The sequence below is a fragment of the Serinus canaria genome, chromosome 21 (genome assembly GCF_022539315.1).
Source record: "Serinus canaria isolate serCan28SL12 chromosome 21, serCan2020, whole genome shotgun sequence".
In the NCBI taxonomy this organism is placed as follows: domain Eukaryota; kingdom Metazoa; phylum Chordata; class Aves; order Passeriformes; family Fringillidae; genus Serinus; species Serinus canaria.
The window spans coordinates 1,747,648-1,774,566 of record NC_066334.1 but is presented as its reverse complement, the minus strand read 5'-3'; the positions used below and the strand labels follow the sequence as shown (position 1 = coordinate 1,774,566).

Genomic DNA, 26,919 nt, shown 5'->3' with positions numbered 1-26,919 from the left:
CCCCCTGGTCTCAAGGGGACCTGCCCCAACACCGATGGTGCAAATGGTGGGCGCTGGGGAGCAAAGAATCCCAGAGACATTAAGGTGGGAAAAGCCCTCCCAGGTCCCTCCAGGACCTTCAAGTCCAAGCTGTGGCTGATCCCCACCTTGTCCCCAGCCCAGGGCACTGAGTGCCACGTCCAGGCCTTCCTTGGACACCTCTAGGGATGGGCACTCCAAACCTCCCTGGACAGCCCCTGCCAAAAAAAAGCCCCCGTTGGAAATGATGTAACTTTCCTAATTAGTTCTTAATTAATTGTTATAATTGCTTGTAAGCAGTGCCCACTTTTAGCCAGCTCAGTTTAAAACTTTTTCACAGGCTCATACTTCTGTTTTGATCATTAAATCACTGAAACCTTGAGTTTGTTAAAGCTAACCCTGACAATCTTCAATAAAGCCAAAGGGATTTGAAGAGTGGACATCTGGGATCTCAAATTTATGGACCTTTAAGGACACTGGAGTAATAAGAAGGTACAGAGAAGATTGAAGCCTTGAAAGCTGGGGATTCCCAATTGAAAAAGACAAGGCAAGGATGATAAAAGAACTGAAGAATGAGGCCCAGCTAAGTGTGAAGAGTGAGAAATCAATAACCAATAGTGGACAGAATGCTAATCAATGAAGAGCATTATTAGGACCCATGACCACTAATTTCTTTGTTAAAGATGTGTAGATAAATGAAAACATTTTGTATTGACGTGGAGGCTGGAGCTCTGTCAGCCGCACACAAACCCTGGCTGAGTTTAAATAAAGTGTCGCCTGACTCGCCAATACTGCAAAAACAGTGGTAGAGACGATTTTGGAGGATTTTGGCAACTCTCCCCACCTCTCTGAGTGCTACCTCTCTTTCCCTCCCAGTTATTCCCGATGGAATTATTAATTAATAATTATTAATTATTCAGTTTTTTAATTCCCCAACTTTTTCCTCACAGCAAATTCATTTATTAAGGGAATCGCAAGCAACACACTCTGGGAGCAAATGTGGAGGGAGAAGGAGGAGGAAGAGGATGAAGAGGATGAAGAAGCGGCCTGGCTACGGCGTGAAGTGCCACCACTGGAAGGCGAAGGGCTGGCGCTGGACGCTGGTGCCGCAGCGCACCTCGCCCAGGCTGCCGTGGTACGAGGCCACGTCCTCCAGGAAGCGGCAGCACAGCCCCAGCGGCTCCAGCAGCGCGCGGATCCGCCGCTCCAGGCAGCACTCGCCGCCTGCCACTGGGCCAAACGGCTTGGGGATGCCCAGGTCCCTGGCCAGCACGATCATGGTGACCTGCAGGTGACACCAGGGGACATTGGCATCAGCATGGATGATGACCAAGGGCTTGGGGATGGCCAGGTCCCTGACCAGGACAATCATGGTGACCTGCAGGTGACACCAAGGGCGTATCAGTATCAGAATGGGTGACACTGGAGGGCTTGGGGGTGCCCAGGTCCCTGGCCAGCACGATCATGGTGACCTGCAGGTGACACCAGAGGTTGTTGGCATCAGAATGGGTGATGCCAAAGGGCTTGGGGATGCCCAGGTCAATCATGGTGACCAGTGGGGTGACATCAGAGGTTGTTTGCATCAGAATGGGCGATGCCAAAGGGCTTGGGGATGCCCAGATCCCTGGCCAGGATGATCATGGTGAGCTGCAGGCTGAGACCAGCAGTGTCAGGACAGATGAAGCCAAAGGAAAGACACTGATCACCCTCCTCCACCCTCCTCAGCACCGTTTTTGCTGCTGCTCTCCCTCAGGGTTCCAAATCCAACAGAATTCCCCCTATTTTATCAGTAAAGCATGCCTCACTGCTTGCAATTTCACCACTTTTCAAAAAAACCCCACTGCAAGCACCACAAAGCCACCAAGCAGTGTTAGACCTATGTTTATCCATGCCTGCCTGGATAAATTTTCTTTTGCTAGACAGCTTGTGGGGGGGGGTTGGGAAAACTTTGTGGAAAACGTGCCTCTCACCTTGCAATTTCACTGCTTTGAAAGGGTTTTGCCTCAAAACCCCAAAACCACCAAGCTGTGTTAGACCTGTGTTTATCCTGGAGATATTTCCCTTTTCTAGACAGCTGATTTTCCTTTTTCAGGGAAATTCTGGGGACTCATCCTGGCTGACGGAGCTGTTTTTTGGGGAGGAGACAAGGGTAGGAACCCCCCCCTTACCGTGTTGGGGAAGTAGGGAACGGCTTTTCCCTGCTTGTCCAGTTTGAAGAGGGCCGGCAGGTCGATGATGTCCTCCTCCAGCAAGCCCAGCTCCTTCTTGAGGATATCCCTGTTCCAGTCGATGCAGCGCTGCAGGGGACGGAGCAGAGCAGAGAGGGCCCAAATTCCACCACTCCCTGCGGGGTTTGTGCCACGCCGGGGCGGTCCCTGCCAGAAATGGGGGCTGTGACCTGAGCGTGGGGATTACCTGCACGTACTGGTTCTGCTGCGCCAGGACATCGTTGGACAGCACCTTGTTGATGGTGACACGCTTGGTGTCTGTCCCCGAGTACCCTAAACATGCAAAACGCCCTCAAAATGAAGCAGCGCTGGCAGGAGCCTGGCTTGAGGTGGGGTATAGAGATGGAGAAAGCCCAAAAAGCCAAAAAAAAAAGCCCCAAAAGCCCTAAATCTGAATTTCCTAAGGCTGGGGTGAAAGTTTGGGAAGCTGATGGGAGAAAATCTCTGCCCATTGGAAAGAGCATTGGAAAAGTCCTGTCATCCATTCTCCTGCCCAGGGGAATCCGGTGGATTTCTCCAGAGCATCCCCCTCCATGGGGTCACCCCTGGTCTGGGGACAGCCAAGCTCCCACCAGAGGAACCCTTGGAGATACGGAGACCTTCTCCCAACCCTGCCATGGATCAAAACCACAATGAAAGGGAAAAATCCTGATTCTAATCTAGGGTGACATGAGAGCTGCCAGTTGTTCTGCTCCGCGCTGGAGTTCCATATCCTTGGAGATATGGAAACCTTCTCCCAACCCCATCAGGGATCCAAACCACAATGAAATGGAAAAAATCCAGTTATAATCTGGACAGGAGAGCTGCCAACTGTCATGCTCCGTGCTGGAGCTCCATATCCTTGGAGATAAGGAGACCTTCTCCCAGCCCCGTCAGGGATCAAAATCACAATGGTGCTAATCTGTGGGGGACACGAGAGCTGCCAGTTGTCCTGCTCCGTGCTGGAGCTCCGCTGGCATTTCCAGAGGCTCCATCCCTGGCAGCAAACATCCCCTCTACGCGGAGGCCCTTATCCCTCCCATCCCACTCGCTTTCCCGAAATAGGGCCGGAGGAGGCTGGGGGCGGAGGGCAGGCATCCCGCTGAAGGACACCCAGCGGGGAAATGTCCCCGCGTGGCCCCGGCTGTGCCACTGAGGGCTGTCCCCTTGCCTTTGAACATGGTGGCTTCTCCCTGTCCCTCCTTCTGCTTCTCACGGAAGAGCCGGTAGCAGGCGGCCGGGCTGGCCAGCAGCATCCGGAATCGCTGCGGGAACACGGCCGGGTCAGTGCAGCCCTGCAGCGCCCCAGCACTCACTTCTGCAAAAACCCGAGCTGAAACTCCTGAAATCGGGAGTCTTTGCTGTTGTCTAGTGCCTCGTTTAACCTGTGGAGGGTTTGTGGGCCTAAATATTCCTTTTTTGAGGTATCCAAGTCAAGGCTTGGTTTCCCTGAGGGAAAAATTTATGTGAGAAGCAGCCAAAGCCATGATAGAGTGAAGAGAAATGATCTGAGAACATGTGGGCATAAATATTCCTTTTTTTTTTCTTTTGAGCCATTCTGGTCAAGGCTCAGTTTCCCCGAGGGAAAAATCCGAGTCAGAAGCAGGGAAAACCATGATAGAGGGAAGAGAAGTGTTCTGAAAACATGTGGGCATAAGTATTCCTTTTGGTTTTTGGAACCATCTTGGTCAAGGCTCGGTTTCCCTGAGGAAAAAATCCATGTCAGAAGCAGGAAAAGCCACAAGAGAGGGAAGAGAAATGTTCTGAAAACCTCTGGGAAATGTTGAGCCACTGCAAACCCCCGGAAATCTTAAGGCTGGAATTTCTTGCATGCCTTTGCAGGCATCTTTTCCCTTTTATTTGCATTCATTAACAGCCCAACAAATCCCTTTTTTTGTGCTCAGATCCCTCATTTTGGGGTGGGGAATGAAACCCAAGCAAACACTGGCTGGGGGTGCCAAAGGAAGGAGCTCTGGGGCTTTCCCAGTGGGATCGGTGTTCCGGAGAAGGAGCCCTGGGGCAGCACAGAGGGTCTGGGGGTACCTTTTTGTCAGAGGTGGGGACAAAGTTGACAAACTCGTTGACGTTGCCCGCGGCCAGCCAGTCAGAGTAGAGCTCCACGGGGGCCTGGACACGCTGGGCGTAGAGGAAATCCCGCACCAGCCTGGTCATCCTGCGTCCCGCGGATCTGGGGGAGAATTCCCATCAACATCTGCCTGGATCCTTGGATTGGGGGAGAATTTCCATCAACATTTGCCTGGACACGTGGACTGGGGGGTATTCCCATCAACATCTGCCTAGGTATTAATTGCCTCTGAGGTGGAGGAGCTGAGAGCCCCCACCCTGCTCAGGCAGTGTCTGATTGACCCAATTTCCCCGATTTTGGTGGTATTTCAGGGCTCTTGTTGAGGCTCCGCTCCCAAATCCGTGTTTTTCCCAAATCTGCGATTCCCCCTCTCTTACGCGGGGAAGCTGCTGCCGATGAGGATCCTTCCCAAGGGATACTCCTTGCCAGCCACGGACACGGGCGGGCTGACCTCCACGTTCCCGAAGGAGTCCAGGCTGGCCATGGCCTCGAAGAGGGGCTCCTTGTGCACATAGCCGAAATCGGGGCCCTGGGAAAAAGGAAATGCCCTGAGTCCCCCCTGCTCCGTGGTGTTATCCTCCTGTGGGGAGAGCGAGGACAGCGATGGTGAAGGGAAGGAAAGGGGACAGGAGAAAGGTCTCAGGATCACGGAGCTGCAGGAATAATTGGGACAAACCCAGGAGCAGAGCCCAAGCTGGAGCCAGGGCCAGATCTCCTCTCATCCCACAGCCAAGGTTTAAATGTCCACATTAAGCAAGACCAGATCTCCTCTGTTCTCTCACAGCCAAGGTTTAAATGCTCACATTAAACCAAGATTTAAATGTCCACATTAAGCCAAGGTTTAATTGTCCACATCAAGCAGGACCAGATCTCCTCTGTTCTCCCTGGCCAAGGTTTAAGTGTCTGCATTAAACCAAGGTTTAGATGTCCACATTAAGCAGGACCAGATCTCCTCTGTTCTTCCCAGCCAAGTTTTAAGTGTCTACATTAAGCCAGGCCAGATCTCCTCTGTTCTCTCCAGCCAAGGTTTAAATGTTCACATTAAGCCAAGGTTTAAGTGTCCACATTAAGCTAATTAAGCAGCCCTGAGCCAAGTTCCTGGCTGGATCTGGAGGGAGGTGAACTCCAGCCCCTGGGGGTGACTCTTCCCTGGGCTAGGAGCCACCCCAAGGGCTGCACGGCACTTAAATCCCACTTAAGGCCTGATTTCCAGGATTTACCGTATCTGGGATTGGAGGAGCTGTGCGTTCAGGGGTAATTAGTGCTGGGCCCTGTGTGCCAAAGCCCGAGGGAGCACTAAAAACAGGGCAAAACCAGCAGGGATGGGACCAAAATCCCACTTTGCCCGCTCTCCGGTTGGAGCCAACGCGGGACTGGGGCGCACGGCAGCCCCTGGGATGAGATCAGGTGTCCGTGAGGTTTGAGTTAAATCCCAGTCACTTATCAAGGCTGGGTTTCCATGGGGATAACCCAAAGATACAGGTCAGGAAAAGTGAGCAGGGAGAGCTGGGGGTGCTTCCACACAGAAATTCCCTTTTTAAACCCAGGATGTTTGGAGACACTGGGCTAGAGGGAGCACAGCTTTCCCTGAGGCTCCCTGTGGGTTTTGGGGTGCATTTTTGGGGGGTGGCCGTGATCAGATCCCTTTTTCTCTGGGTTCTAAGGGAGAGCCTGAGCACCAACCACCTGCTCCTGACTAATTTCAGTTTAATAAAACCACAGAGCCCGCCTGGTTTCAACTGTCAGGGCTCTGGTTCATCCCAGGTTTGCGGGTCACATCCAAGTCCTATCAGTTCCACACTGATTTTGAGGAGATAATTCCCTCCCGTCTCCTTTTTCCCTGGCATGGGCTTCCAGGGGCTCAGGGCTTGACCCGTGCCCGTGGTGTCGGGCTAAGTATTCCTATCTGGAAAATGAGATTGGAAAGGTTGGGCTGGGGATTAGGGCAGGCTTCAAAGCAGAAATTGGAGGATAATGCGTTAGCAGCTCCCAAGGCTGAAGTTGCTGCCCTAAATACGAGGCAGAGCAATTCCTAAAGAGGGCAGATCCGTGCAGCCACCCAGCGGATTTGCTGGATGAATCCGGGACTGGATGTTCCCATACCAGGCATGAGAAGTGATGGATTTCAATGCTCCCCAAAGCCCTCAGCCTTCTCCAAAGGGACAAAAACTGGGATTTTTCCTTGTCTCCTGTTCCTGCCAGGGCTGAGGCTGCTCCAGCACCCGGCTGGGAGTTGGGGACTCTGTGACTGCCTGGGTGTTCTGCCCTTCCCCTGTGCGGTATCTCCAAGGGATCACCCAATCCAGCTTTTTTCCATGCTGGGCTCTCCCAAAATGCCTCATCCCAGACTTGCCCTGGCCCTTTTCCTTGGCCAAGGAGCCCACAGGGATGTTCCTGGTGCTGGCTGCATCCCGTTCTCCTCCAAGGAAGCAAACTGACCCTCACCTGCTTCCCTTCCCTCTCCTGCTCGGAAAGTGCCGGATAATCCCAGGCACGGAGGAGGAAAGGAAAGAGCAGCCTGTCCCGGGATGCTCGAGGGGCAGAAATCCCATCCCAGAGCTTGGCTGGAGCCTTTCACTCCCAGGGGCGCTGGCTCCTCCTTTCCCCCTGTTTCTCGGAGGGCTGGGATTGGGTGAGGCTGGATGAGGGATGAGGGGGTGAGGCTGGAGCTGGCTGGGAGGGAATCTCCACGCGGAGCTGTTCTGCTCTCATTTTCCAGGCAATTCCATGCACGGAGCCAAGGGCAAGGAGGATTTGGGAAATGGGAATGTGGGCTGGGCCTGTCCCTGGAAGCCGCTCCACAAGGAGCACCGGGAACGCAGGGAACCTTCTCTCACCAGGAGCTCCTTGACTGGGAGTTGCTCCATCCCTCTCTCCCGAGGGGAGTCCAGCACCACTGGGAAGCTCTTGTGGGGAGCCTGGGTGTAGCCGAGCTCGATCTCATCCTGAGGAAGGGAGGAAATCCCACTGGGGCACCGGCAGGGAAGGGTTTTCCCGGTTTTTGGAGCCCCCCTACCTGCATCCAGCGGTCCCCACGGTTGATATAGCCGAAGCAAACCTTCAGCTTGCAGCCAGCCTTGGCCACCAGGCTCTGGATCTCCTTGGTGAACAGGTAGTTGTCCTTCATGCTGGAGGAAAGGGTGGAAAGGATGGGAATTCCCTGTTCCCAGCCTGGCCCCAGGGCCGGTGGGGCTGGGGAAGCACCGCCTGTACCTGCACACCAAGAGGTTCACCGGGGCCAGGGTGTTGGGGGTCATGATCCACGGTGCCACCCGAAACACCACAGTGTCCGTGAAGATTGGCGAGTGGGGGATGCCCTGAGGGAGCCAAGCAGAAATCAGGGACATTCCCCACACCATTCCCCCCAGATACCCTCCCCTGAGGCCATTTTTGGGATCAGTTAATGGGATCACCCTCCGTTCTGGCACTATCCCAATCTGCTGGCTGCAGCCTCCCATCTGCCCCATTCCCAGGAGTTCCCGGAGTTCCCGACCTCAGCCAGTGGTTCCAGGAGGCTGACGTGGATGGACACCAGCCCGGAGAAGGTCTCGTCGGGGAAGCGCAGCCCCTCCACGAAGAAGTGGAGCTCGGCGGCCCCGCCGGGGTAGGGCACGGCGTGGAACAGCTTCCTGCGGCCCAGCACCTGCACGTAGCGCTGCCCGAAGAAGGGATCTGCGGGAAAACAGGAAAGCCCCAGTTTATTGGGATTCCCGCCTGTTTCCTCGGGGTTCCCGCCTGTTTCCTCGGGGTTCCCGCCTGTTTCCTCGGGGTTCCCGCCTGTTTGTTTCCTCGGGATTCCTGCCTGTTTGTTTCCTCGGGATTCCTGCTTATTTCCTTGGGATTCCTGCCTGTTTCCTTCGGGATTCCTGCCTGTTTCCTCGGGATTCCCACCTATTTCCTTGGGATTCCCTCCTGTTTCCACAGGATTCCCTCCTGTTTCCACAGGATTCCCTCCCGTCTGTTTCCTCGGGCAAAGAGCTCCCACACTTCTGCTGTGCCCGAGGAAACGGGGTTTGTTTTCCATGAGGATAACCTAAATATACATGTTGGGAAAAGTGAGCTTTTTTCTGCTTCCCCTCAGAAATTTAGGTTCTCAAGGAGCCAAACAAATGTTATTTATATTTAAATCCTCCTTTTCTTAAAACCACACCAGGCTGCTTGATGCCACCCCTTTGCTGTGTGGCTTTGTGTCCCCCTCCCTCTGCTTGTCTATCCCCAGAGTTTTCCACAGGATGGAAAAAAGGGAAAAATGGGGGGGAAATGGGGAAAGGGCACTGGGGGTGTGGTCTGAGGAGCGTGGAGAGGACAAGGTCAGAGATGGGAAGGAAAAGGCTTGTGGGGAACTCAAAATCATCAGGGAGGAGGAGGAAGGGGAAGACAAAGCAGGGGAAAAGGAGGAAAAGAAAGAGGAGGAAAGGAAGGAAGGGGAAGAGGGGAAGAGGAAGAAGGGGAACAGGAGAAAAGGAGAAAGGGGAAAAAGAGAAAAGAGAAATGGAGAAGAGGAGAACAGGGAAAAGGAAGATGGGGCAGAGGAGAAACAGAAAGAGGAGGAAGGGGCAGAAAAGGAAGGGGGAGAGAAAGAAGGGGAAGAGGAGAAAGACGAAGAGGAAGAAGAGGAAAAGGAGAAAGGGGAACAGGAGGAAGGGGGAGAGGAAGGGGCAGAGGAGGAAGAGGCAGAGCAGGAGGTGAGGCAGGCCTTACTCTGCACATAGAAGACCCCGACTTTGTCGGCGTCACTGACGGAAATGGAGAGGACGATTTCATAGCCCCGGGGCAGGCGCTGGGGCCCCTCTGTCCTCAGCACCATCTGAGCCATGTCCAGCAAATCTGGGGGAGAACGAAGCAAATCGAGTGGGGCTCTCCATGTTCCCTCCTGGGGTTTGGATCTCCTTCCCTCGCCACCAGCCCGGGCACCCTGGCAAACCAGAGCTGGTGCCCTGTGGGCTGTGACCCAAATGCCCTTTTCCCATCCCTTCTCCCTGGCACAGCCGGGCCGTGACCTCGGAGCGCCGCCAGGCCTGGCTCCGCATGGGTTGGGTTTTCCAGGAATGGGTGGGTGGATTCCTGGCTGCCGGCCTCGCGCCTCACCCTGCGCTCCTCTCACCTGTGTGGAGCATCCCCGGCCCGCGCCGTGCCAGCCCTGGAACCTCAGCCCTTCCCTGGGCCGGCTGCTGTGCCCTGCCTGGCTCCAGTGGGTTGGCGTGGCGTTAATTCCACAGAAATTCCCATGTGGGAAGCTTGCTCAGCAGCTGGTGGGGAGCAGCTGAGTCCTGGGCTGGGTCCTGGGCTGGGTCCCTCTCAGGAAAGGTCACAGAGAGGGGATGATGGGGATTTTGGGGACAGGGCATTTAGGGAGCCTTTACCTTCCCTGTTGAACACCTGCTCGCTGTCGCAGTCGGAGGGCGGGATGAAGGGAAACTCCTTGTCACAGCTGACCAGCAGGATGGCCCCGTGTCCCTCTGGTCCCCAGGCCCAGCTTGCCTAAAGCACCCCTGGGGCTCAGCGGCTTCAGGATCCACCGAGCCTGAGGATTTTCCATGGGTGTGGGAGGCTGGGTACCTTATTGGGGCTGTTCTTTTCCACCACTCCATCCCGATCCGCGTCCACATCCAGGGAGATCCCTGCAGGGACAGAGCTGCCTCATCCCCAGGCACTGTGAGGGGATCAGATGCCAAACCCCCAGAGCCAGCAGACCTGGGTTTGCTGTCTCCATCCCTGCTCCCAGCACGAGGGAACACAGATGGACTCCCGGAGCTCCGGACTCACCGACGCCGGTGAGGAACACCCCGGCTTGGTTGATGGGCTTCCCTCCCTCTGCGTAAAAGCTGACAGTGACCTGCAAACCCCGAACCCCACATTGGGGCAGGACGTTCTCCCTCCGTGGAGGTCCCGCTCCCGGGATCCCACTCCTCACCTTGTTGTCATTGACCTCGGAGCTGGCCCGGCTCATGCTGAACCTCAGCACCGTCCCCTCATCCAGCGGCCACCGCGCGCCGGCGCCGGACACGGCCTCGGGCTCGGCGCGGCCGCGGAACAGCACGTCCACGCTGACCCCCTCCGTGTGCTTCACGCCAAAGGCCACGGCCCCGGCGGGGGCCGCCCTGCCAGAAACACCCGGAATTCTCAGGGATGTGCAGGGCCAGCGCGGCGTTCCCACCGGGATTCATTCCACTGCCCCGAGCGCGGCCAAGACCGGGCACGCCGGCGTCTCCACGCTCACCGCCGGCACCTTCCTGCCCTGCTCCTGCCTGGGAACTGGAATTTACCTGGGCTTAGGCCCGGCTTAGCCCTATGAGGGTTTGCAGCCATCGCTGTGGATGAGGATCTGTAATAATCCCGACCAACTTTGGTTCTCACTTCCATGGAGAAATCCCGGTCCATTTTCCAGCATGGTGTCTAACAGCTCCTCAAAACACTGTGGCCATCCCCCAAGAGGCTCTTCCATGGGAAACTCTCATTTTTGGGGGTTTTTATCCAGCCCCAAAGCTGCCAGTGCTGCCCTGCTCCCAGTCCAATGTGCCCTTGCTCTTCCCCTCTCCTTTTCCCGAATTTCCCTGCCTTTCCAGGTTATTATTTTTGGGCTCTTTGCCCCGACACCCGAGACCTCGCGTTGATCAGGTTTCTCGGATGCCGCCGGTCCCACCAAACCCGCACCCTCGGCGAGGGGGGAGGAAATCCGAGCGCTCCTTTGCTCCCGCCTGGGTGTTCCTTAAATCCTTCAATTGCTTCTAATTACACATGGAAAAACTGGTTTGGTTTCCTGGTTTCTTGGATCTGGGGATTCCGCTGGGAAGAGATTTGGCCTGGAGAGGTGCCAGGGGAGCTGGAGCTGCACTGCTTGGCTTGAATATTAAGGCTGGGATTTGCAACAGCAGCACCGACCAGAATCGAGCCTAGAATGAGCTTTTCACCTTCTTTTTCCCTTGGGGGGAATGATTATCCCAAGGTTCAGTGTTGGGTTTGTTTAGGGAAGCGGGGTTGGCGCTGTGGGGATTTCCCACTTTCCCAAGGTTATGGTCAAGAGGTTTTGTGTTCTTCCCTCACTTTGCAGTCCCTCCCCGGGCTCCTGCTCCCTGAGGTGCCCCTGGATCTGCTGAGCCCAGCGGGTCAGACCCACCCTGGGCTGGGGTAAATACAGGGGTGTTCAAAGCTTTCCAGGGATTTGTGCAGCTCTGCAAAGCCCAGCGAGGGTTTTGCCCACAGATTCCATCAAAACGGTGCTGGGGCTGTGGGGTTTGGGAAAGCAGAAGGAAAAACGAAGAGCAGGGATTCCCAGAGGGATAAACAGGAGGGAAAGGTGGAGGAGGAAGGTGAAGGTAGAGGAGGAGAGGAAGTTTTGGGGGTCCCACTCATCTATGGACATTGGTGTGGATGTGGCTGCCCAGAAGCTCTGGGGTTTGGGAAAGCAGGAGGAAAAAGGAGGAGCAGGGATTTGTAGGAGGGAAAATGAGGAGCAGGGATTTGTAGGAGGGAAAATGAGGAGCAGGGATTTGTAGGAGGGAAAATGAGGAGTGGGGATTCTCAGAAGGGAAAATGAGGAGCAGGAATTTGCAGAAGGAAAAATGAGGAGCAGGGATTCCTGGAGGGAAAAAAAGGGTTGAAAGGTGGGCAAAAAGGTGGAGGAGGAGGAGGAAAGGAGGTTTTGTGGGGGTCCCTCTCACCATGGACATGGGTGTGGATGTGGCTGCCCAGCAGCTCTGGGGTTTGGGAAAGAGGAGGAGAAACAAGGAGCAGGGATTTGTAGGAGGGAATATGAGGAGCAGGGATTCTCAGAAGGGAAAATGAGGAGCAGGGATTTGCAGAAGGAAAAGCAGGGGGAAGGTGGAGCAGGAGGAGGAGGAGGAAGGGAAGTTTTGGGGTCCCTCTCACCCAAAGACGTCGGTGCGGACGTGGCTGCCCAGCACACACAGGGCCTCGATGCGGTTCCCGTGCTGCAGCCGCAGTGTGCGGGGCTCCCCCGGCATCTCCCCGGCCATGAGCACCGGCACCGGCACCGGGAGCTGCCCCGGGAGCTGCCCTGCGGAGCCCTCACGGCCGCTGCTGCTCCTTCCCCCGGCCCGGCCGCCCTCCTCCTCCTCGCGGGGCTGGCGGGGCTGGGATGGCAACGGGAGCGAGGGGGCGGCTGGGCTGGACCTGCGAGACCTCTGAAAGTGATCCGGGGGAGGGAGGGACAGGGATGGGGAGGGAGGGACAGGGATGGGTGGACAGAGATGGACAGGGTTGGACAGGGATGGACAGGAATGGATGGACAGAGATGGACAGGGAGGGATGGACAGTGAGGGAGGGAGGGCAGCTGGCCCCAGCCCTGGGCAAGGAGCTCCCCCAGCTGTCCCCAGCTCCCGGTCCCTCCTCACCTCCCTGACCCCAGCCTGGCATCCCCAAGGCGGATTTGTGGCATTTTGGGACCTGGCCGCATCCCTGGGGTGCACTTCACCCTCTCCTTCTGCTCTCTAGGGAAAATCCCTGCCTGCTCTCGCTTTCCCAGCCCTGAGGCAAGAGCAGAACTCTCCGTTTTTTTCCCCGGATAATTTTCAAAGGGAAGCTGGGGAGCAGTGGCTGCTGAAGGGAGCTCGGAGCTGGTTTTGTCCCCCCGGGCCGCTCCGGAGCGCGTCAGGAGCGGCTCCCGCCCACGCGGGGTTTGCATCGTTCATGAACACCCAGCTAAATATTCATTTTCCAGCCCAAACTGCTGCCCCAGATTCTGGAAGCCACAAGCAATTAGCGAGCAGGGCTCACGAGGATGTTCCTTCTTTCCATCCCTCTCGGGCTTCCCTTTTCCAGCCCCGGCTTTCCTCCGTGGCAATGGAAGTCCCTGGGATTTATAGGGATCATCCCCACGGTGCCATTCCCCTATGGAAAAACAGGGAACGGGGTGGGATTTAAGGCCTTTCCAGCCCAAATCATTCCGGGATTGTGCTGGGGAATATCCTGGATGGATACCCAGGCCAGGAGCTGGGACGTTCAGGGCTAGGTCCATGAGGGAATCTGATCTAAACTGAGATAATTTCCACTGGAATTGGGATAATTTCCACTGGCATTGGGATAGTTTCATTGGAATTGGGATAATTTCCTTTGGAACTGAGGGGTGAGAAGGGCTGGGGGATGAACATTCCTGGACTTTTTAGGGATAATTCTCCCCCTGGAAGCCCCCTATGGAATGAGGGGGAATGGGGTGGGACTTAAAGCCCTTCCAGCCCAAATATTTCTGGGATTGTGCTGAGGAATATCTGGGATGAGCATCCAGGCCAGGTGCTGGGAAGTTCAGGGCTGGGAAAATTGGGAATCTGAGTTAATCGGGACCATTTCCACTGGATTTGGGATAATTTCATTGGAATTCGGTTTTTCCATGGATCTGTCCCCCGGCTGTGCCGGGACCCTCCGGATCCAGGTTTATTCCTCGATCTGTCTTGCTGTTTCCCGGTGAATCTGAGCCGCTCCGAGGATTCCCGGGGGTTTTTAACGCCCAGACCGGACCGGGAGCTGCTCTGCCCGAACCCTCCGCTGCCGAGGCAGCGCTGCCGCCCGAATTCCCAGGAGCTGGGAGCAGATCCCAGCCTGGAGCTTGGGAGTAGCTCCCGCACACAATTCCCGAGGTCTTCCCGGAGCTGGAACTCGGGATTTGCTCTCCCCGGGTGCCCGCTCGGGGCTCGGGGGTCGTTCCGGCACCGCGCTGCGGGCTCGGAATTCCGGGGGTGGGAGGGGAATGTTCCCCGGAGCGCTTCGCGCTGACCTTTCGCCTTCGGGAGGTGCCAACAGGTGCCCGTGCCCGGCCGGGCGCTGCCCGTTCCTGCCCGGGATTCGGGAATTCGGGATGGAGGCGCTGGGGCAGAGCCGGGGCAGGGCTGGGGCAGAGCGGGAGATCCGTGGGGCAGGGCTGGGGCAGGGCTGGGGCAGAGCTGGGGCAGAGCTGGGGCCCGGCTCCAGCCGCAGGGAAAATCGCTGCTCTGCTTTTCCGGGACGCTTCGCTCTGGGATCAGCAGCTCCGGAGCCTCCCCGCGGGCAGCCGCCTTTCTTTGGGGCAGAGGAAGGGACGGAGCGGGTTTTGGGGTGCTTGGGCAGTCCGGAGGTTTACCACGCTCCACACCAACCCAAATTCTGTGTTCTCCCAGAATTTTTCCCCGCCCCGAACCTGCCTCCTGCTCTTTTTCCCTGGCTCCCAGGTGGGATGAGGGATGAGTGGTCCCTGCCTGCCTGGGATGCCGCAGCCAAAAAAAACCCCTTAAGAAATCTAAAGAAAACCTAAAGAAACCCTTCAGGAGCCCCAAGCGCTGCCGAGCCCGGCGGGGTTTGATAGCTGGCTCGATGTCTCGCCCTGCTCAGGTAATTAGGCTGACACGGCTCGTAAGGTTCCTGCCTGCAATTCGGCATGCGGGGTAATTAACCAGCTGTAATTAACAAGCTGTAATTATCGGCTTAGGGAGATTATCGAACTTTCCTTGGCAGAGTGGGGCTGCAGGATGGGCGAGGAGACACGCCCCGGAGGGATCCGGCTGTTCCTGGTGTTCCTGGGGGCGTTCGGGGGGCTTGGGACGGACTGGGGATTGGGGAAGAGAGGCTGGGATTGGGGAAAATGGGATTGGGGAAGGAAAGAGTCTGGGATTGGGGAAACACAAAGGCACCCCCAGAGCAGCCTGCCCAAGCTCCCTGGTGTGAAGGACAGGCGGGATCCTGTCATCCTGTCTGTCATGTGCCACTTTCCCAGGACAGGCTGTAATTAGGGAGAAGCGCTGAGCTCCGGCCGGGCCGGGTGGCTCCAAACCCTCCTGTCCCGAGCACGGCACCCCGGAGCCGATGGCAGCTGCAGGAGGAAGAGGAGGGAGCGCAGGTTCCACCCAAACCCTGCCGGTGCTTGGGGCTGGGCGAGACCCGCAGCAGCTCAGAACGGGCTGGGGCTGAGCTGCAAAACCCACCTGGCCCTAGAAGGTTTGGGCCCTCCGTGTCCAGGGATGCGATCCCGCTGGATTTTGGGGAGGAGTGAGGTCCCAGCTCCCGCTGTGCTCCCGGCAGCGCTGAGCTCCCCTCCCTGCAGATCACAGAGCGCCCCAATCCCGCTGTCCCGGCCCCAGGTGTGCTCCCGTCCCGGCCCCAGGTGTGCTCCCGTCCCGGCCCCAGGTGTGCTCCCGTCCCGGCCCCAGGTGTGCTCCTGTCCCGGCCCCAGGTGTGCTCCCTGTCCCGGCCCCAGGTGTGCTCCTGTCCATCCCTCGGCCCAAACCAGCCGAGCAGGCTCAGGGCACGGCCCCAGCCCCTGCCCAGTACAAACCAGTGCAACCAGCAGCCTCCAGTGGGGAGCCCAGCCCTCTGGGGCCACTCCACCATTCCAGCTCCCCGTCCAGGGATCCACCAGGGTTTGTGCTTCCAGGAAGGCCTGGAGAGCCAGCACCATTCCCAGCAGGAGTTTGGGTGCTGCTGGGCTGTGGAAAATGCATTCTTATCAAAAATCTCCAGCGAGTGAGGCCTGGGAGAGCCTGGAAATGCCACCAGCATTCCCTGCTGGAGCATCCTGGCTGCTCCTCCGGGCTCCTCCAGTTCCTGAAGCTGTTCTGGGATACGAGACACCGAGCTGGGGGTGGTTGCTGCAGTTAAAGTGGGAGGGAGCCCTTTCCCAGAGCCCTTTCCCAAATCCCCTTCCCGGATCCCGGCTGGGCACATCCCAGCAGTTTGATCCCACAGGGAATTCCCTGCTCTGGCAGCTGAGGATGCAGTGCTGGCTCTGGCTCCTCTGAGCCCTGCCCAGCTCCCCTGGGCCTTTTCTTGCTGCTCCCCACAGGGGTTTGGCCCTTCCCAGCCCTCTCCTTCCCATTCCATGTCCCAAACACATCCCATCCTTCCCATTCCCTGTCCTGAGCACATCCCACCCTGTTCCCTGGGGCTGAGCCATGAGATGTTGGAATTCTAGATGCTGAGAACTTTAAACTTTTGTACTAACAAGTTCTAACTCAAGAAAACACTTGAGCATTTAACCTAAAGCTGTAAAGAAAGCTTCCAAAATTGATTAATAACACCTCTGGAGCCCAAATGGGATGATTTGGCTTCTTGGTAACAAGATTATGAGGGTGCAGTTAATTAAAAGTGTATAATATTACAGAGGAGAAAACTTAAAATTTAAAGTTTAAAATATAGTAATGTATATATAAAATATAGTAATATATTTCAAGTAAAATAAAAGGGACCCTCTGGAGCTGCTCCCTCCATCCCCAGCAGGCAGGGCTCCCTCCCTCCTACTCCAGCTGGGTTTCCCTGCTCCCAGGCAGGCAAATCCTCCGGGATGGGATGGCCCGGAGAGCGATGGATATCTGCAGTACAGCTTCCAGCAAAGGGGATCCTTCCTGCAGGATCTCGGCCTGGAAACCCTCCATTCCCCTGGAGCTCGAGGTCCAAGTGAGACACGGAGGAGGTCGAGTTTCCTTGGGGAGCCTCTGGTTGTTGGCTGTTGGTGTTTTCCCCTTCCCCGCCTGCCCCATAACCAGTTCTCCCTGCCCGTCCCTCCCGTCCTCGGGATGGTTGGGATGGGAAGGACCGGCCTGAGCAAACATTTCCTTTTGTTCAGCTGTACTCAGGCATGGCTCTGCTGCTGCAGCCGGGGCTGTGACTCACCCGGCCCAGAGAGGCCGGCTGGAAAATTTGGGGTGTTTTAAAGAAAATGCCCGGTTTTAATGACAGCATTGTAATAACCCCAAACAACCACCCTGCGCTGCCGGGGGGGTGGGAATGTTTAATGCATGAGCTGCGGGGCTTGAGATGGAGCTGGGGAGGAACAAAAAGAGGGGAATCAACCCAAACCCCCGCTGAGGAGCATCCAGCAGGGCTGGCCGTCACCTGGTGTTCCCCCTGGAGCCGCCCCGGGGCTGCCCTATCAGCTCCATCTCGGGATGGAGGTGGAACCAGGGTCCCCCGGCTGAACCCCGTCATCCCGGGAAGGAGGAGTTACCTTCCCGAGCCTTTTAATCCAGTCCTGCTGGTTTCCCGGCACAGCCGGCGGAGCTCCCTGCCCATGCGGCCGTGCCCGGCTCACCATGGCCCCGCGTCACGTCGTGCCCATGTCCACCAGCCACGCCGCCCGCGGCGTCTGCGTGCTGGGCACCGAGGTCTTCCTGGACACGCGCCGGTGAGGCCGGGCATGGGGCAGCCCGGGGTGTCCCATGGAGCTGCTGGGATTTGGGATGGGTTTGGGGCAGTCTGGGCTGGGATTTGGGATGGGTTTGATCGGCATTGGGGCATCCTGGGCTGGGATTTGGGATAGGTTTGGGGCATCCAGGGCTGGGATTTGGGATGGGTTTGATCAGCACTGGGGCATCCTGGCCAGGGATTTGGGGTGGGTTTGATTGGCATTGGGATATGCTGATCCAGGGATTTGGGATGGGTTTGTTTGATCAGCATTGGGGCATGCTGGCCAGGGATTTGGGATGGGTTTGCTCAGGATGGGGGCGTCCTGCAGTGTTCCATGGAGCCACCAGGATTTGGGATGGGTTTGCCCAGTGTCACGGCATCCTGGCATGTTCCACAGAGCTGCAGGGCTTTGGGATGGGTTAGGAGGAGGAATGGGTGGTGAGGGACTTGGATCTCGTCAGGAGTTCACCCAAGGGTTTGGAGGGACAGGTCCCCGCAGAGCTGGGTGTGCGATGTCCATGGGGAGCTCATCCAAGGATTTTTAGGGGATGCTGTCCCACTGTGTGTGTTTTAAGGGATGATGTCCCATGAGGACCTCACCCCAAAACTCTGGATTTGTGGATGATATCCCACAGGGAGGTCACATTTGGGGATGATATCCTACAGGGAGCTCATTTTTGGGGACAATATCCTACAGGGAGCTCGTCCAAAGGTGGAATGTTGGCTCGAGGCATCGCAGCGGAGCCAGGCCAGGATGGTTTGGAGGCAAAGCCCGAGAACACCGTGGCTAAGCCCAGGTCTATTTCTGGCTCTAACAACATTGGGCAAGAGCAATTCAAGATGTGCAACTCGGAGCTAAAACGGGAGGAGGAATAAAATGCGTGGCTCAGGCAGAAAAAATTTAGCAGTGGCCGTGCACAGGCAGCGTCAGGAAAAGGGATTTTTGCAGAATTAAATATGGGGTGGCTTTATTGGGCAGATAGGCAGCTGTCCCTGCCCTGCTGCCACAGTGTCATTATTTAATAAATCACATTTATAATGACAGAGAGCGCAGGCCTGGCCGGTCGGCATCGCATCCGGGCAATTACTGGGATGGAGCGCTGGAGCCGGGCCAGGATGTGCCACCGTCCCCTCAGAGAGCTCTTGCTGCCCTAAAACAGCCTTGTTTCCCCCCTCCTGCAGATGGGAATGTAGAAAATCCATTATCTGCAATTTTTTGTCCTGCTTTTGGACTCGGAGCCCTCTCAGTCCTATTTAAACCTCTGGAGCCCAAATGGGATGATTTGGCTTCTTGGTAACAAATTTGAGCCGTGGTCCCAAACAGCAGATGATGGAGGCTCTTCCAGCTGAAATGTGGGATCATTTTATTCCTGGGGAGCACTTGCTGGGGGGAATTTAGTGATGGATGCATCAATTTTGGGCTGTTTGGGGCAGAATGTGGAGTTTGTTGGGAATCAGGCGGCGGTGCTGAGGGGGGAGAGCCACAAACCCACAGCAAAGAGCCCCAAATCTGCGGGATCCCAGCATCCCCTGGATCCACGGCTTTGCGGGGTGTTCTGGATGGGATCCAGCATCCCTCTGGATCCACGGCTTTGTGGGGTGTTCTGGATGGGATCCAGCATCCCTCTGGGTCCCCGGTTTCGTGGGGTGTTCTGGATGGGCTCCAGCATTCCCCAGATCCACGGCTTTGGGGGGTGGTCTGGATGGGATCCAGATCCCTCTGGATCCACAGCTTTGTGGGGTGTTGGGATGGGTCTCTGGATGGGATTCAGCATTCTCTGGATCCACAGCTTCATGGGGTGCTCCGGATGGGGATGCCAAGCCCATGGAATGCCTCAATCTCCTCACAAGCTGCCGGAGGCACCGGGGATGCTGTGCCAAGAGCAACACCGGGGATAAATCCCTGCCATGGCGGGGTTTTGATGTTGTGGTTTTCATGTTCTTGCTGCCGAAGTTCCTGCCTCGCTCCCCCTGGGACGCAGCCAGGGGAGTGGGAGCAGGTCAGGGCTGCCAGGATGGAGCGGCTGGGGCTGTAATGAGCAGGGAGCAGCACTTCAAAGGCTCCCGAGGATGTCACGGAGCCGGGCGCGGGCGCTGCGTGCCCAGATCCAGGCTCCACTCCAGCCCCAGCATCCCTCAGGTCACGGGATGGTCTCACAACACCCAGCTCCATGCTTGGCTGGCAGGAAAATCATCCTGGCTCTTCCCCGGTTGGGGTTTTGTCACGGACCGGGCCGGACGTGCCAGAGCTGCAGCGGGAGCTGGGCTTGCCCAACACCGCCACAGAGGCCCCACGTGTGGAACTCCAGGGACCATTTCATCACCCAGGGATGGTCTCAGGGCCCCTCCCGCCCAGTCGCGGCTGGGCTTAATTCCAGGTTTGGGGACTTGGCTCCCGTGGTCCCTGAGCCGAGGTTGCTCCATTCCAGGTCCACCCCGAGAGGTGCCGTGTCCTTTGACGTGCACGCCACGCCGGCGGTGACGGTGCACATGATCCACAGCCCTGCCACAAAGCCCAGCCTGGACGCCCGGTGGCCACTGGATCCTGACATTGAGGTGGTGGTGACCATCGATGTCACCAGCAGGACTGTCGATGACAACCAGGTCAGGTGCTGTTCCTGTGGTCAAACTGGGGGAAATAAGTGACATTTCCTGGGAAAGCTTGAGGATTCCTGAGTTATGCTGACACCAGGGTGGTTTGTCATGGGGAAAGCTCGAGCAGAGTTGTGTAATTGGCACTGACGAGAAACGAAACCCAGAAGGAGAAGGTCCCACTTGGTGCCCTAATGACAACATCAGAGCAGTTGCAAAAGTCGGTGCCAGGCAGCAAAAAATACCCCAAGTCTGACTTTTTCCAGTCTGATTTTGTGCTGAAGATGGCACAGAGGGTTCCAATGAACTGTGATTAATGGAGAACGGCTGGGATGGTCCTCCCAGCGCCCGGCTGGGTGGGCAGGCAGGGGTTGGAGTGGTGATCCTTGTGGGGCCTCAAACTGTGATCCCAGGAGGGCATGGAGATCCCACCAGCCTGGTGGGGTGTGGGTCACGGTGTGGGGATGGAGATCCCACCAGCTCAGCGGGGTGTGGGTCACGGTGTGGGGATGGAGATCCCACCAGCTCAGCGGGGTGTGGGTCACAGTGTGGGGATGGAGATCCCACCAGCTCAGCAGGGTGTGGGTCAGAGTGTGGGGATGGAGATCCCACCAGTCAGCAGGGTGTGGGTCACGGTGTGGGGAGGAGATACCACCGGCTAAGCGGGGTGTGGGTCCCGGTGTGGGGATGGAGATCCACAGATCAGCGGGTGTTTCTGGTCACAGTGAGGGCTGGAGATCACCGCTCAGCGGGGTGTGGTCACAGTTGTGGGATGGAGATCCCAACCAAGCTCGCGGGGTGTGGGTCACCGTTCTGGGGGGATGGATCTGATCCGCACAAGCTCAGCGTGTGGGGGTGGGGGTCACGGTGTGGGGAGGAGACCACCAGCTCAGCAGGGTGTGGGTACCGGTGTGGGGAGGATGATCACAACAGCTCGCAGGGTGTGTCACAGTGTGGGATGGAGATCCCACGCTCAGCGGGGTGGGGCGTCACAGTGCGGGGATGGGGCAGATCCCACCAGCCTACGAAGGGTGTGGGTCAACAGTGTGGGTGGAGATCCCACCAGCTCGCTGGGTGTGGGTCCACAGTGTGGGGATGGAGATTCCCACCAGCATGGTGGCGGTGTGGGTCACAGTGAGGGGGGATGGAGATCCCACCAACTAGCGGGGTGTGGGTCACGGTGTGGGGATGGAGATCCCACCAGCTCAGCAGGGTGTGGGTCACAGTGTGGGGATGGAGATCCCACCAGCTCAGCGGGGTGTGGGTCACAGTGTGGGGATGGAGATCCCACCAGCTCAGCAGGGTGTGGGTCACAGTGTGGGGCTGTCTCTGCAGGTGAAGATCTCCTACTACGACCGCGAGGGCCACGAGCTGGCGGTGGCCTGGCTGTATCTCACCTGTGTCGGTAGGTGCCCACCAAGGCTCCAGGAATTCCTGGTCTCTTGGGATCTGGCTGGATCCACGAGGCTGGAATTCCTTGGGGGCCATAGGCAATAAAAGTTTGGGTGTTCACCGATGCTGACGGGCAAGAGGGAAATAATTAAACCATGATTAATTAAACATTGCCTTATATGGTGTGGGAGAGATGGAGGGCGGGCCGTGTCCCCACCCAGGAGCATCCTCCTGTGCCTGCCGAGGTGGTTCCTTGGGAAAAGAGGATCCACGGGAGATCTCCTCACCCAGCTCCGGCCGGCGCCTCCTCCACAGCAGCGAGGGGAGAGGGATCGGCACCGAAGCGGTGCCTGACCTATTTCAGGAGTTTGGGGTGAGGTGAATCATCCCCTCCAAATGCCTGCTCTCCCCTGCTGACTACAAAGGGAGTCTAGACAACCGGTCTGGGTGCAGAAGTCTCCACTTGGATGGATTAATTACCCTAAATTTGGGATTTTCTGAAGCGTTCACATGACAGTCTGACCCGTGTCCTCAAGTCGTGCCGACGCCTCCCAGAATAGCCCCTGGAGAGGCTGAAGGTTTCCCGCGTCCCGTGGCCGATGGGCCCTGCTGGAGCCAACTGGGGCCACCACTGGCCACAGGGATTTTGCCTTCCAAATGTTCTCTTGGTTGGATTCAGAGTTTCTCTGCTGGCTTTTCCGCGCTGTCCTCTCTGCCCCAAGGAGAACAATCTCTGACTCAATCCCTGTGTTTTCCACACTTTGTGTGTCCCATCTGGAGGAGTTTTGGGTCAGGATTGAGGTGGGTTTTGGATGAGGTCACTGGTAAATCTCTGCAGCAGAGGCAGAAATTTGGGGCAGGAAGAGCTCTGTGAGGGGAAGTCCTCAGATTTCCTAGAAATTATTTGGGTGTTTGCTCAGCCACAGTGAAAACACAGTTTTGTGCCTCCGCTGTGTTTTGGCTTTGTGGAAAACAGGACAGTCAATAGGAAAGGGGTGAAAATGTAAAAAATGCCATGGAAGCATAAAATCTGCCATGAAAACATAAAAAATGGCATGAAAACATGAAAAAACAAATGCATGAAAACAAAATCTGCCATGAAAAAATGCTATGAAAACGTAAAATCTGCCATGAAAACAAAAAAATCTGACATGAAAACATAAAAAATGCTATGAAAACATAAAGTCTGCCATGAAGTGGGGACGTCCCTGCTGGGGGGAACCAAAATGAGAGGAGACAGCTGGAGATCAAAGAGGGTAAGTCATGGCAAAGCCGCTGGGTTGGATTTTCTTCTCCTGTTCTGTTGGGTCTGGAGCAGCTTCGGGGGCGGTGAGGTGGGGTTGGTGTGGGGCCATGGTGCCAAGGAGGAGCCCAAAACAGCCCTGAGAGCCCATCCCCTGCCCATGGCTTCCTTCCCTCTCGCTGTTCCAGAGGTGTCCCTGGATGTGGACTGGAGCCGGAGCGGCCGAGTGAAGAGCAAGGGCAAGGACAAGGACAAGGACAAGGTGGGGAGAGCATCCTGGCAGGGCGGATCCATCCCCGGCCTCTTCCTGGAAAATCTCCAGGGGGGACAGGGAGCTGGGTGGTGTCCCCGTGAGGGCAAACAGCCCGGCAGATCCTCAGCCTACTAATTGAGCAGGAAAAGGATTTATTTTCCTATTCCACGCCAAAACCACCTGCAGCTACAGCCTGGCCCTGAGGATCCTGCAGGAGAAAACTCTCGGCTTTTTCTTCCTTTCTCTTCCCTTTTTTCTCCATTTTTCCTCCCTTTTCCCTCCCTTTTTTCCTCCACTTCTCTTCCCCTTTTCCTCCCTTTCTCTTCTCTTTCTCTTCCATCTCCTTTCTCTTTCTCTTTTCCTTTCTGGGCCCCAAAGGTGTCACTGAATGAGCTGAGCAAACAGCAGCAGATTTCCCCCTTTGGCCATACATCTGCCTGTGCCCGGGCCCTCAAGCCGGGCTAATTAACCACAGATCAGCCGGGCTAATTAACCACAGCCTGATCGGCGGCGCAAATTGGTATCAAGATGGGCTGAGCTTCCAGAGGCGCTGCAGCCGTGTCCAGGCGAGGCTGGAGGCACTTCCAGCCTGGCTGAGAGATAAAATCTCGGAGCAGTCCGTGCAGGTCCTGCTGGAGCTGCCCTTGGGATGGGGCGGTTTGAGCGGCGCTGGCGTTTCCTTGCTGCGGTCGGGTTCTCCTCCGAGCCTGCGGCTTTCCTCAGCCCAGGATGGGGGAAATCCTACTCCTGTCCCCTCTCGGTGCTTCTCCTCCAGGCCAAGTGGACGTGGGGCCCGGACGGACAAGGGGCCGTGCTGTTGGTCAACTGTGACCGGGACAGCCCCGGCGCGGGGGGCACGGACAGCGGCCAGGCGGACATACGGACCCCGGCAGGTGGGCTGTGACCCCGAGGGGCTCCCTGGGGGCTTTCCTGCTGCCATCCCCTCCCTCCGTGTCCCCTGTGTCCCCCAGACCTCCAGGACATGTCGGTGATGCTGCTGCGGACCGAGGGCCCCAGCGCCATCTTCGCCGAGTACCCGGTGGTGCTGCACGTCCCCGAGAGCGACGCGGACAAAGTGCGGGTGTTCCACGCCGTCCGTGAGTGCCTCTGCCTTCCCCTGCCCCCAGCAGCCCTGCGGGACCCCAAGACCCGCCAACCCTGCAGGTTTTGTTCATTGGGGCACCTCTACTTGCTGTAATCACCCTTTAATCCCCAAAGCTCTTCTGCTGCTGCACGGGGTGGGGCTATAGGGGAAAAAACCAAGGGGGAGAAGACTCCAAAGAGGCTTTTCCCAACAAGGGCTGGAATTTTGACATTCCCATGGCGCGGGAACCCCCACGTGGCTCCCGGCACTGTTTTGGCTCGGGCAGGGAGCCAAGCAGCCAAGCAGCCCATCCCGTTGGGCAGCACCCTTCGCCTTTGAACAGTTGGATCCCCGGCAGCTCCGCGCCGAAAATCAGGTCCGGGGAGCCAAGGGTGTCATTAGATCCTCAGCCGGAGCCACGCACCTGGAAAGGGCTGGACCCGAGGGGACGGAGCCCTCTTTGTCCTGGGAAGATCAAGCATGTTCCCCGGGGAGGAGGAGGAGGAGGAGGAGGAGGAGGAGGAGGCTCTTCTGCTACCCTTGGGCACCAGCCACCTCCTCCTCCTGCTGGTGTGTCCCCCTGTGGGCAGGCTGTGGGAATTTGGGGTTCTCCAGGCTGAGTTCGGGGTGGGAATCCGGGGTTCTCCAGGCTGCTGAGTTGGAGTTCCCCAGGTGGTGATGCCTACCCAAGCTACAAGCCCGTGCTGGGCCCGGACAAGCTCTCCTACGTGCTGGACCACGCTGGCCACGGGGACAGCACCTTCTATGTGGAGGGGCTGGCGTTCCCCGACAGGGGCTTCACCGGCCTCGTGTCCTTCAGCGCCAGCCTGCTGGAGGTGCCCCATAAGGTACGGGGGGGTCGGCCCCACCCCTCCCCTGGCAAACCCCCCCGTGGTGGAGGTCCCAGACTCCGTTTTGGCTCCACCAGGACTCGCCGGGCACGCCGATCTTCACGGACACCGTGGTGTTCCGCGTGGCGCCCTGGATCATGACGCCCAACACCCAGCAGCCCCTGGAGGTGTTTGTCTGCAGGTAGGAGGGGTGTCCCCACCATGGACAGGGGTGTCCCCTGCCCTGGGGCACTCTCCAGGGAGGAGTTCCCGACCCTTCCTGGCTGTGTGGAGCCCTACGTGAGCCAGGCTTAGGCATTCCTGACTGGGAATGTTTGGGAAGGGAGCCAGCTGCTGCTGCGGGAGTCATTTCCATCCCAAGGAGAAGGGCTGGAGTTCTCTCTCCAGGTCCATTCCCATGCAGGAATGTTGCCCAGGGCATTTAAATCCCAAGGAGAAATGCTGGAAGACCTTCTCCAGGTCCAATTCCATGCAGGAATGCTGCCCGGGGTGGGTGTTTAAATCCCAAGGAGAAATGCTGGAGTTCCCTCTCCAGCTCCAGTCCCACAAAGGCTGCAGTTCCTGCTCCAGCTCCATTCCCTTGCTGGAATGCTGCCCAGGGTGCTCAGGATTGAGGAACGAGCGGCAGGGCCGGGGTTTTGGGGGCTCCCTGAGATCCCCCTCGCAGCCCCGGCCCCTCGCTGTCCCCCAGCATCAAGCAGGGCTCGGATTCCAACGAGGCCTTCCTGGAGGGGCTGCGGGCGCTGCTGCGGAAAGCCAACTGCAAACTGACCGTGTGCTCCGAGCAGGACTCGCGCAGCGACCGCTGGATCCAGGTCAGCCCGCCCGGCCCCCCAGGGCCCCCGGGCACAGAGAGCCCCTCCGTGGCTTGGACAGCTCCAGAACGCCAGGGGTTGGGGCAGGGAGCGGGCACTGAGGCACAGGGAATGCTGCCAGGGTGACACGGACAGGGACAATGGCCAGGGAGCCCGGCCTGGCACCAGGGACACAGAGGGGCACCGGGACAGGGACCCCGGGGGGCTCTGCAGGAGAGGCCCCACTGCAGGGGGGACCCCAGTGAGGGAGGGGACCCTGTGGGGACATTGCAAAAGAGACCCCATGGGACATTGCAAAGGGGAACCCAGTGCAAAAGGGCCCCCATGGGACATTGCAAGTGGGTCCCTGCTGCAAAAGGGACCCCATGGGACATTGCAAGGGGTCCCTGCTGCAAAAGGGACCCCATGGGACATTGCAAGGGGTCCCTTTTGCAGAAGGGTCCCTGTGGTCCTTTGAAAGAGGGACCCAAGGGACACCTTGAGAGTGACCTCATTGTACAAGGGGGCCCCATTGAAAGGGGGGCCCTGTGGGACTGTGCAGGAGGGTCCCAGTGCCAGGGGGACCCCAGGAGGACACTGTGGCTCTGGTGTCACCCCACAGGGCTGTGCAGGAGAGTCCCAGTGCCAGGGGACCCCAGGGGGACACCATGGCTGTGTTGTCACCCCAGCAGGGCTGTGCAGGAGCCTCCTCGATGGTTCAGGCTTGGCTCACCCCATTTCCTGCCCCACCCTCCCCACATCCCTGGTGGAGATTCCTATCACCCCTGGGAGCCTTCCTCCTCCTCCTCCTCCTCGTCTCCTTCCCACAGGATGAGCTGGAGTTCGGCTACGTGGAAGCTCCACACAAAACCTTCCCCGTGGTCTTCGACTCTCCCAGGAACAGAGGCCTGAAGGATTTCGCTTTTAAGAAGATCCTGGTGTGTCCTTGCATCGAAATCCCCCTTTTTCTCCCCAAAATCCCCTCACAGGAGGTCCTTGGCACCTCTTCCCTCTTTCCCAGGGCCCGGATTTTGGCTACGTGACCCGGGAGCCCCCCGGGAAGAGCGTGACCAGCCTGGATTCCTTCGGGAACCTGGACGTGAGCCCGCCGGTGACGGTGCGCGGCAAGGAGTACCCGCTGGGGCGGATCCTCATCGGCAGCCCCCTGCCCTGGTGAGCCCTCCCTCGGGACACCCCAAAACCCTCCCTCGGGAACCTCTCGGAGAAAAAACCTGGTCCCCATGCCCATCAAATCCCAGATTTTACAGGCAAACCCCACGGCTGCTCCTCCG

At 57.7% G+C, this 26,919-nt stretch overlaps 2 protein-coding genes across 3 annotated transcripts in view; one reads left to right on the top strand and one right to left on the bottom strand.

The window, feature by feature from the left end:
- Positions 1-973: 973 nt before the first annotated feature.
- Positions 974-12,383, bottom strand: LOC103820978 (protein-arginine deiminase type-2). The gene is made up of 16 exons (XM_009095754.4): positions 12,181-12,383; positions 10,226-10,412; positions 10,078-10,147; positions 9,871-9,932; positions 9,675-9,792; positions 9,013-9,138; positions 7,805-7,983; positions 7,525-7,628; positions 7,328-7,439; positions 7,149-7,256; positions 4,689-4,840; positions 4,269-4,413; positions 3,397-3,490; positions 2,434-2,519; positions 2,187-2,315; positions 974-1,303 (listed from the first exon to the last, which is right to left on the bottom strand). The coding sequence occupies exons 1-16, from the start codon at positions 12,285-12,287 to the stop codon at positions 1,070-1,072; spliced, it is 2,013 nt and encodes a 670-aa protein (XP_009094002.2). The 5' UTR covers positions 12,288-12,383; the 3' UTR covers positions 974-1,069.
- Positions 12,384-17,253: 4,870 nt separating this feature from the next.
- LOC103820979 (protein-arginine deiminase type-1-like) overlaps positions 17,254-26,919 on the top strand; it is a 28,561-nt gene continuing 18,895 nt past the window's right edge. The window contains exons 1-11 of one of the 2 annotated variants that reach the window (XM_050982678.1): positions 17,254-17,416; positions 19,848-20,022; positions 21,346-21,415; positions 22,834-22,907; positions 23,674-23,791; positions 23,870-23,995; positions 24,655-24,830; positions 24,911-25,014; positions 25,525-25,648; positions 26,458-26,565; positions 26,649-26,800. In XM_050982678.1, the coding sequence (XP_050838635.1) occupies positions 17,325-17,416; positions 19,848-20,022; positions 21,346-21,415; positions 22,834-22,907; positions 23,674-23,791; positions 23,870-23,995; positions 24,655-24,830; positions 24,911-25,014; positions 25,525-25,648; positions 26,458-26,565; positions 26,649-26,800 (1,319 nt within the window). In that variant the 5' untranslated portion in view covers positions 17,254-17,324. The remainder of the gene's footprint in view (positions 17,417-19,847; positions 20,023-21,345; positions 21,416-22,833; positions 22,908-23,673; positions 23,792-23,869; positions 23,996-24,654; positions 24,831-24,910; positions 25,015-25,524; positions 25,649-26,457; positions 26,566-26,648; positions 26,801-26,919) is intronic. The other variant, XM_050982676.1, reaches the window with a different exon arrangement.